The 11080-nt window shown below is 38.6% G+C and overlaps 1 protein-coding gene across 1 annotated transcript in view; it reads right to left on the bottom strand.

Annotated features, from left to right (window-relative positions):
• The window catches only part of TRAPPC3L (trafficking protein particle complex 3-like), a 19386-nt gene extending 14664 nt beyond the window's left edge, over positions 1 to 4722 (bottom strand). The window contains exons 1-2 of the mRNA XM_009880891.1: positions 4681 to 4722; positions 1950 to 2047 (exon numbers count right to left, since the gene is read on the bottom strand). Of these exons, the coding sequence (XP_009879193.1) occupies positions 1950 to 2047; positions 4681 to 4722 (140 nt within the window). The remainder of the gene's footprint in view (positions 1 to 1949; positions 2048 to 4680) is intronic.
• Between the last annotated feature and the right edge of the window lie 6358 nt (positions 4723 to 11080).

The following is an 11080-nucleotide window of genomic DNA, read 5'->3' as shown; positions in this document are numbered from 1 at the left end:
GGGAAAGAGATTAACAAAAATGTTATGAAAGAATGTGAACTCAACTCAGAAATATTTTTAGGGGATTTTTCCTTTCTATTTATGTGGATGTTGGCAGTCTCTGCCTGTTTGTCAGAGGCCCTACACCCTCAGAGAAGCAGCCTGAACTCAATGGAGTTTCTTACTGATTTTCTACCACATCTTTGACAAGAAGCCAAAAAGTGATCTGATGTCTAATGTGATGACAAGACCAAAAAGTGGTTTTGGCAGCATGAAGTTGTATGTCATGCATCAGAAAACAATGAAATATTTATTTATTGCCCAAGTATCAATACCAATAACATTGGTAAATATGTCATCAGCAGTTAGCAAGGTATTTATTGGTGATGTACAAGACTACTTAGAACCTTTTCAACTTTTATGCCTTAGATTTGCCAAGTCAAATGAATAATAAACTGACAAGCAGCAATAAATTTGCAGCAGTGAAAAACACCCTTCTCACTACAGATTATATATGTACATATATATAGTGAGAGAACTAAGAATAGTGTCCCCAACCATCACAGGTCTGCTAATCTATAAGATTTCTTCCTCAAGCTGGGCTGTTTTCATCTTCACAGAAGTAAAGATGACCATATTGCTTTAATGACACCTGTCGTTACTTTATCAAGCCTTTATCAAGACAAAACCAAAAAGGTTTTATAGAAACAGCTATAATAAGAAAAACACAAAGAGCAAAACACATCTCCGCATCTTCCAAAACTACTCTTTAGTAATTTCTACCATAGCATCACAAAGAAGTTTGTGTATTTTTGAAATGTATGAACTTCATCAGAACTGAGAGATGAATAGAAAATAAATATCTCAGGGATGTCATCCCTTTTTAGTTTGTGAATAAATTACTTTTCTTGTTTCCAATCAATGAGGTTTTTATTTACTCAGTTCCATCAATAGCTATCGGACTATAGTTTGCAAACTTTCAGATAAATAGTAAAGTAGTCAGATATTCTGTCCACTGTGATTGTTGTAAATCCATTTTGCGTGTCAATTTTGCCTGAAAACACAAGTCTTCCTCTTCTGCCAAAGATCTTAGTATATCTTCTTACTAACCAGCTCAAAAGTTTTTTCTTCCTGATTTTCTGTGATATGATTATTTTTGCTATGATAATCCCTACGAATATCAGATGACAGGATCCTATGAACATAGGATATTAATTTTTCAAAGAGGTTATCCATGTAAAAATCAGTTCCTCATTGTCCATTTGTGCTATTTCGCTCATTGCTGCATGGTCTTTTAAAGGCAAGAGACCTGTCTGCCCCTAACCCAGGGAGACAGCCACCCCACAGGGGTGCCCAAGTCAGACACCTGAATTAGACCCTTGGAGAAAGCAACTGACTACAAAAGGAGGCTGCCTATCGACTGAGTCACCTAAGCCAAATCCCTACAGCCTGGAATTGTGACTACTTCTTAGCTGTCCAAGTCACAAAACTGCGGTGTAGCTAGATGAGAGGGAGCCACAGGAAGGCCGCATCAACAGTGAACACAGAAATGCATGTTAACTAGAAAAATACCCCTGAGAAACAAAAAGCTTGTCTTAGTTTGAAATAACATGGGTACAGAGAAATGGAAGGGGAAAGTTAACATGGAAGTTGAAATTGAATACATGGATATAGGAGATGAAATTTTGAAGTTTATATTATTAATTAGCATAACAAAGGATCAACAAGGAACAAGTGTAAGCTATCAAAACAATTCTGACAGTTTTCTTCTGAGAATTCAAAAGCTATTGATCTTAATCCACAAATTAGTGTTATTGCGGTTGACAGAATAGTGAAACTTATCCCCGTGATCTCTGTAATCCTAGACAGAGTGCTGGCACTCATAAGGTAACAGACATAGAGCCAAAAGGTAACGTATAGGTGGACAAATAGCATTATCCATAAAGTTAAACATTTAAAGCAGTACTTACATTCTATCTAAACAGATGTTGACATCTTCATCTTTTTCATAGTCCTTGCACAGCTGGGCTACCAAAGCCCCATACGTGAGTACAAAAAGTTCTCTGCTCTGCCAGAAAAGGTGGAAATTGAAAATGAAGCAAACTAGAATCAAACTTTTCCACGCTTTTGAGCTGCTACTGCATTAAAAGCAAGCAAAAATAGCATTTACATTAATAAAGAAACTTTTGTCCATGGACATGTAATCAGTGTAATCTGCAATTCAACTGTGACAGAACCTGACTTGATCATCATTTGAATCTCTGTAGAGGGATCTTCCTTGTCAGAAATACCATTTCGTGGGATACAGCTACTTCATCAGGTGCATTCTTGCATCCTATAACCGCACATATATATGCTGTCAAATGCCATCCAAGATTAACAACAAGCATTCAGTTGCAGGAAGAATAACAGAGGCAATAAGCTACTAGTCCTTTTACAATAGGAACAACAGTATATACACTGAAATTCCAGTTCCTTGACAAAGGTATGGCTGATTTGATTCAGATCACCAGCTGCTTTCCCCCAAAAAATAAAAAGTAGACAAAAAAACTACCTCAGAATAATGAAAAAACACTATGATTCAGCACAAGTGTAAAGAATAACAACAACCAGAATAGAAAAGAATCAGTCCCATTGACATTTCCCCTTCTTTATCAGACTTCACAAGTAACTTGAATCACTACCAATACTAGCTCTCCAAATGCCTGCACAATCTCACTGTGACGTTATTTCTGTATCTTAATACAGAAGACATGGTTGGTACAGTTCCACCACATGAGCAAGATGAAGGGGATGGGTGAGGATTACAGCCACCTGCCCAAGGAGCGAGGGGAGCAACTGAAGAGGTCAAAGGCTTATCCCTGCACAGATCCTAGCACTAGTCTGGGATCTTTAGCTGTGCACCAACCTGGAAGAAAGTTTTCTTCCCTCCCTGCCCTGCCAGATCACCTCCATGGCACTGCAGAATTGACTGTATTTAGCAGGAGTAGCAGCTGGCCTTTAGGGGAGAGGCTAGGTTGCCTCTCACTAAACTTCTTGGACAGGAATTAATTACAGGAAGTGCTACAGGCGTGTGGCATGTGGGCAGACTAGAGGTGCTTTTTGTTTATAGCCTGTGGAAAAATAGCAGTGAATGTCAATGAAAAAAATAGAACAAATCACACAAGGAAAGGAAGAACAGCTTGGTGGAAAGACCTCTTCCTGCTCCCATTGCATCAAAAGCTTGGTGTTTAATCAATGTTCCTATTTTAACAAGTCACTGCTCAAAATCTTAAGTAGTATGGGAACATTTCCTAAAGTCGCCTTGGTGATAACTGCTGTTTACAATAATATTGCATACTGCCAAATTCTTGTTAACAAGTTTTTAATGGAGTAAACGGATGTCATACAGGTTCTGTATTGTTCTAGTCTCAGCAAAAAGCCTGTCTTGTAATAAGACAAATTAGAGAAACTTAAGCACACCAGATCAACATAATTGTATTTATCAGCCACGCTTGCAATCCATAAACTTATATATCTTAACTTTAATTATAACTCTAATTATATTATATACTTCTATTTCTTTTTCAGTGGAGACCTCTGCCCCCTTTTCAGAAATTGACACAACATTGTCTTTTCCTTATTAGCAACTTCCTCTCTCTTCAGTTTGTTATATGCATGTATACACGTATTTGTGTCATAATTATACTTTTAGATGCAAACATATTCACTTCAAGATACAATACTATTATTGGGTTTATTTCCACATTATGGCACTTCGTTTCTTTGGACTTGTGGTAAAATATTCCTAAACAGTTAGAAATTTTCAACCACAGATGGAGGTTCTGAGGAAATTTGTTATCTGAATTTTTCATATTTAGACACACCACTGCCAGAGAACAAGAAGGAGAATAACTGTTATATTTAATGGCACAAAATACTGCTTTTTGTGACCAGGCAGTTTAAGAAGGCCTCTTGGGAAAATCTTGCATGCAGTACATTTAAAACAACTGCTGGAGCTTTATGAGAATATTAACATGAAGTGAAGAAAAAGAAGTAAGGTTTGGTCTATATAACGCCTACTTGACAGAATTCTGTGCTATGTGATCAATGGTCAAAGCCAACATTCAAAGACAATGGTTATAGTTTTACCATTATTTCCCCATGAGTCAGATTTTGGCCTTAAAGCCAGATGTTGAGATCCTGTGATGGTGCATTCCCTGTGCATAGAAAAAATGCAACATTAGGAGGATGAAGAAGGACCCCTGCTCCTGCAACATAACCTCCAAAAGAAGACGTGGTCTGCTATGCGGGAGGCACACAGTGAGTACCAGGTGTGCTGCGGTCCCAGGGGAACCATCTCTAACTGTCAGGACTGTCTGAAAATCATTTCATGTCAGAGGCAAGGTAGCTGGAGAGATATGAAGGCCCCTAGAGCAAATCTCAGTACTACTGCTTGGAGTCAAACAGACTCCAAGTCCTATGGACAGGCTTTTTTATGTCACTGCTTAATAGCTAGGAGTTTGTTAGTAGCTCACACGGGGGTCCCACTGTAGCCATAAATACTACCAGCTCCTCTGTTCTCATACTGGCAGACTCATACCCATCCTTTCAGTACTTTCAGGCTATTCAGAAATATGACTGTATAAAACAGATCAATACAATAATAGCTTATTCTTAATCCATGCACAATTTTAATTGTACATTACAAAAATGTCTTACTATTTTGTGGTACTCCTGCTTTCTTCCCGCTGGCCGAGACATGTTGCTTGTGTAACACCTGATGTACTTGATTGTCAGTTTATGTCTTTTCTTCCTCAAACAGCATACTTTTCTCTTGATCACTGTATTTCCTCTTTCCCTTCTCTAAAGTTTTCTCCTTTCTGCTTTCCTGCCTTTTGCATGAGACCTGTTTGCTGCAATCTGTAATGCTGCTGATGCTCCTCCTATTCTCTACGTGTACCAAGCCCTTTGGGAGGAATTTGACTGGCAACAGGCAACATAAATAACCGCTCCATCCATAAGAATGATTTGTAATCAAATACACGGCAAACAGCCATGGGAAGTGAAACTGGGCAGCCCCAAGAGATTCACACTTCTTAGGTTTTTAGGGATAGCAAATTCATTCTGTTGTTTGTGTCAGGTTTTGGTGTTTGGAGAGTTAACAAGAAGCAGCCTCTCTGAAGAATAAAAACACAATTGCAAGATACTGCTGTGCAAGGTAATTAAAAATTGATAGTTTTCGTCTTAAAGGAGCTGCAGCCTTCTGTCAGCTCTGGCTGCTTTCGTCTGGTGAGTTAATGTCTGCTGATGGGTTACAAAGCACTACTACCACCACGTCTCTGCAAAATCTGTCAGGACAGATCTAGAGCACCCAGGTTCCCAGAGGAATAAACTGTGTGCCTGCTACAGCTACCAGCTTGTGCAAATTGCACTTTCATTAACAATGTTTCTAGGGGACCTTATATCATTCTTAACGTATTAGAACCTCTGTTTGTAAACATCCCTGCTATGAACAGCCAGGAAGGTTCAGCTTACTTTTTTCTGCTTTCCCCTAAAGTAAATTTGGCCTATTCTATTAGTTTACACTTGCAAGAAATTTAGACTATGGTCACTAGTGAATTTAGAAATTAATCAGGTAGATGTCTTTCCTTATAGGACTTATCTCCATATATACTGCCACTGAGGCCTCTCAGGAAATGAAGTAAAAATACATGGCCTCATCTGAATGCCATGCTGTTATTAAATTTCAATTGATTAATAGATTCGATGCGAGAGTAAAATTACAGGTATTTACCATTCCAGATACACAGAAAGCAGCAGATGTGATTCATTTGGGATAAGAAGGATTAATTTATTTTAAAAAATGGTAGTTCAAACTTACGACAGAATTCAAGAACAAAAGATAGGACAGATAAAAGGATTTTCAGCTTTTTTCTGTGGAAAACATAGTCATCCTAACAGCTTTCATTTTACACAGAATGAGGTGGTGTCAACAACTTTACAATACAATAAGCCTCTTCCATTTTTTTTCTGGGCACTTTTCTAGCCCTGTAAAATCCGACTCCATTTTATAAGTTAAACTATTATAGGTACTTCCCAGATCTAAATTTAAATAAATTATAAAAGCCAGGCATTACAATTCTCTAGATAGTTATTTGCATTTCTAAATTGAGTTTGAGATGGGTTTGTTTCTCAGATTGTCTCCAACTGGCGACAAGCACCAAATATGTCTCTTATTGCAAGAGACATCCCAGAATTTGTAAGAAAGTGTACTGCATTGCATTTTAAAAAAAAACAGCTCTAAAAGGTTATCATTACCATAGTTTAACTGCAGTGAAACCATCACAAAGCACTTAAGGCTACCCATAAATGAGCACCATTTTATTTATCCAGTTCCGAATGCAAGGATGAATTACTTCAGCCTGCATTATTAATACCACAGTCATGAAGGAACACTGTGGACCAGACAGTGCAGTGTGTGCTAAGAACACACCAGCATTGTTTGGAAAATACATACATGCACACATCTATACACATAAATTCACACATATAATACGGTGCATTAGGTAGAATGTGCTACATTTTGAAAGGTTTGCACATGACTGAGAAAGTGAAGCTGAAATGGTGTGTCCAAATAAACTGGGACTTCAGGGGCTCCCATGAGGGAAACAAGTCAATGGTGGGGTGCATCCACATGTTCAGGAACAGAACACAAACACACTCTTAATTTTAACTGTCATCTGACTTCCAGCCCTGTGAAAAGAGTAGATGTTGGCCACATATCTGGCACCTGTTTTAAACCTTAACATCGACTTCTCAGAAATAACAGAAGGCAAACTGAATAGTGAGGAAGTTAGCATGGCCCTCCACCTCCCTTTCTGTCATGTGTGTCAGGAGAGGATTTTAGCCTTCAGCCCCAAGAAGGTTGGTCTGGCACACTGCTTGAGCATTAGACTACACCAGTTCTCTTCATTCCCATTAAACTGAAAAAAAAAATAATACGCAAAATATCTCCTGAATTTCAAAAGCATGCAAAAAGTGTGCACCAGCACCCTGTTGCTTATAGTGGACTGGCTATTATGAGAAAGCTGAAACCTGTAGAGCTAAGCACATGTTCTCTTTAGTAGTCCACTATCTAAGGATTCTCCCAGACATGAATATTCCAAAGCAAGAGTGCAATATAAAGGTCAACAGTGAATTAGGTGTCAAATGCCTAAAAAAAAAAGAAAAAAAGTTCTTTGAGCCAAAACAGTAATACACTTGCCACAAAAGATGGGTGTCTAAATTAGTACAATGCAGGATCAAGCTTTTGTTTGCTCTCTGTCTCCAGCTCAATAGATCTTGTGTTAAATATTTCACTCATAGAAAATTGAATTATTTCATATCACTAGAAGGTGGGTGACAGGAGTTTGAAGCTACATGAAAAAAAAGTACTTGAACACACGTTTCCCACATCACAAATGAGTTCTTTTGCTCAAAGCCCAGTGTGGCTCCTGCTTTGCCCGTGATTCAGAATAAAGCAGTGCCGTTGCTGCCACTTTGCCTGTAGTGCCCTGCCTGGGAAGCGTTTTCAGTGTGATCTGGTAAAACTTCCTTGGTTGGGTTAGGCATCTCAGGAACTTTTTTCAAGAGGATGGTTTTGGATTCAGGTGCCTACTTTCTGCTGAAACTCACTGCAAGCACCTAAAATCTCATGCAAATTTGCCTATAATGCACAGCTGAATTCTGAAGCAAAATATGCAAGTTAAAATCATTATTAGGTTTCTGTTCTTCCCTTAATATAAAGCTTATTGATTATTTTCTCATCAGTGCTTGTCCTGGTTAAGGGGAGAGGAACTTCTCCCTTAACCAGGCCAAAGAGACCATGAAAATGACTTGGCAGCCTGAAGCCAACCTGTGACCAGGCAGAACAGAGGACACAGGCAGTGTTCCCCTACGCTCCCACAGGAAATCTGTCACGCAGGTACTCTCATAGCGTGCTTTCTAACATGCGCAGGCAGACTTTATATCCACGCAAAATATGACTCAAATGCAGCTAGAGGAGGCACAGAAGGTCAGCATTTTGACTGACGCAGTGACGAAAACACTTGTGCAGGACCGGAGAGACCAGGGTTCAGTCTCCTCCTCCAAACTTCACAGGAAGCAACATTCAGATGGAAAATAGAAGAACACTTCCCTCTTTCTTCCTTTTCCAGGCCATTAGATAACAAAATCCTAATCTTTTTCTGATCCAATAAATATCAAATCCTCTCTGTGGGGGAACTAAGTGCAACTCATAGAACTATGGCAGAAAAGCTGGAGAATACAGCTTCTTCCCACCACAGTCACACCACATCACTAATAATAACTGAGCTTTTGGAAAAGAGATGAGTGAGAGAGTTTTGACTAGATCAGTTGGAGAAGGGAACTGAAACCAACCTCTTCCTTCTGCCACAGCTGCTTTATTTCAATAAAAAGCAAACAAGAGAATAAAAACTGGTTGCTTGTGTATGTGAGGATAGGAAGTTATAATGTCTTCCAATAAACATGTTTTAAAAGAAAATGACAAACCATTCTCAGTTCTTCAAAAAAAATCAGTTATTCTCCTAAGTGAGGTTCCTGGCAGTGAATTCAAGCTGCCAGAGCCCTGCAAAATGACAAGCAAAAGCATGGCTAAGGTTTTCCTGTGTATTCTGTTTGCCTCAGACATTAGCTATAAGCATCTCTTTGACTCAGATGCAAGCTGGCTGTCACCTCAGGTAGTGGTATTTTGGATTGCATTCAGTCCTAACTCTTCCTGGGCATCAGATAAAGAGTCTAAATGTCTACCTCAGGACTCCAGGTTGCTCTGCAAAGGTGAGTACTTAAAGGTTTGATGTGCTGCCCAAGCTCTTAATTGGATCCTACCCTGTAATTTATTCTATAATATGATGACCCAGCAGGATTATTTACAGCACAGCATAAAAGCAAATGCCAAAGTGACAATGCAGTAGTACAAAGTTGTTGTATTGATTGTATAAATTGCCTCATTCAACAGCCTTAGACTGGCTATGAATATTTCAGTGGTGTACATCTCTTCAGTTTCACATCTAATGTGTTTCCTGAGTAAACTAGAGATGCTTGGGAAAGCCTTCCTCCCTTATAAGCAAAGTAAGACATGGGTGCCCAAAGAAAGCTCAGCAGCAATCAATCAGAGATTTTAAAATGAACTGAGGCATAATGGAAGACTCTTATAAAACACATCTTCAAAACAATTCTGTGATAGCCTGATGGGTTTGTTCCACTGAATTTAAAGGAGGTAATTTTTTTCAAAATATGATGCCACTAGTACAAAAAAAAACCCAACAAACCCAGTTATTGAAAATCCTGTGATACTGAAAGAAAATGAAGCTTCAAAATGGCAGTGTTTGGACAGCGCTGAGATTTTGTTGTGCTACTACTCTGCCCAAACAACCAAGAACTTAACAACAAGTTCCAGAAATGCTCCTGCAAAGCGCTGCTCGATGTTTCAGCGTGTTTCTCTATCATTTTTAATTCTGTATAGTGGAGTCACATAGTTTTGAGAGCCAGTTACCAGCAAGGACCTCATTCACAGATTGTGACTGGGGACGAGACAAGCTGGTGTCTATCCCCACAGCACGCTGGAGGAACAAAGTCTTGCCTAGTTGAGAGGCAAGACGAGTATAACATGCCATCCATGTGTATAACAGCTGTAACAGTATCTCTGTCATCCAAGCAGATACCATGGGGTGCTAAAACTACTTTTTGAGCTGAAAATTATTATTATTAGCAACCCTCTCTGCAAGGGGAGAGAAGAGGCTGTGCAATCAGACATGATTACATCACACGACCAAGTCCACACATGCTGGACACAGCCATCTGTAATGGGAAGACAATTTTCCTCGTAGACTTTCTGGCTTTTTTTTTTTTCTGTTCTTGGTAAAAATGTTTTTTGTTACAGGCAGTTAAACCTCTCAGAACTTAAACCACAAGTATTTGTATATACAGACTGGCCTGGGATATGCAATGTACAGAGCTACTGGAAAGCATGATCATAGACAAAGTGTGACACGGAGAAAATCATCAGGAGTAAAATGTTTTAAATTAACCTCTGTTTAAGGTTTGATTTCTGAGAAATGCTGAGAGCCCAGATCATCCATCCCATTATTCAGAAAACAGCTCTGGAGATGTTTAACTGAAAAATTTCCATCTACCTCTGTCCACAGAATGGTATCGATGATACATACAGAAAATCTTAAAACTTTGGATCACAAGCATGCTATATAAATGCCAGCTATTATCACAAGCATGTCTGAAGCTGGCTTGACGCTGTATGAATAGCACATTACACATTACCAAAAAAGAAAAAAAAAACATTACAAAGGAAACATTCAACACTGCCAGGAAGAGAGACATGCTAGCTTCTTGCCACCTACAGGTGAAACACTAAAATCTTCATGTCTCAGAACCACAACTGACGTTGGACATGAACAGAATTGGGATTCCAAATTTTGTGCAACTTATGTAATCTTTTCTGGTTTTATTTTAATGTTGAAGCATTTCAAATTTTCAGTGCTTCATGTTTTATAATCAATCCACTTGATAAGGCTTTGTTTGGTTGTTTCTTTATGAAGAATTAGCTGAAAGCTTTTTTTTTTTTCCCTAGTCCCATGCCATGCTTCTGCTAATTATCTGCTAATTAACATTGATTAGGAAACAGCTTGCCAATTAACCCTTACAGGGTAATCATCAGTTTGATAGCATTGCATGTCATTCAAAAGATAGGGAGAATTTATTGTTAGCTTCAGACAATTAGCAATGGGCTGGCAGAGCTCACAATTGCCTAAAAACTAAGTGTTCCAGAACTGCTGAGATAAATTATTGAATCAATTAAAACACAATTGGATGTTTGGAAGTATATTTAAAGCTAGCAAACAAGCTTTTAGCTGTTGTAGAGCAGAATCAAAAATTAGCAGGAGGAAAGAGACTAGCAGGGTTTTTTGGGGGTTTGTTTAGCTTTGGATTTTCTTTAAGCTGTCGGAGTTTTTTCTGTTCTACTCTGCCATTAACATTAGTTAAATATAACTAAAAGCTAGTATTGACTTAAAGCAACAGCATCTGATAAAGAGTAAAACCTAAA

This window comes from Charadrius vociferus, unplaced genomic scaffold (assembly GCF_000708025.1).
Source record: "Charadrius vociferus isolate BGI_N301 unplaced genomic scaffold, ASM70802v2 scaffold820, whole genome shotgun sequence".
NCBI classification, from domain to species: Eukaryota; Metazoa; Chordata; class Aves; order Charadriiformes; family Charadriidae; genus Charadrius; species Charadrius vociferus.
This window is presented reverse-complemented; position numbering and strand designations above follow the sequence as displayed.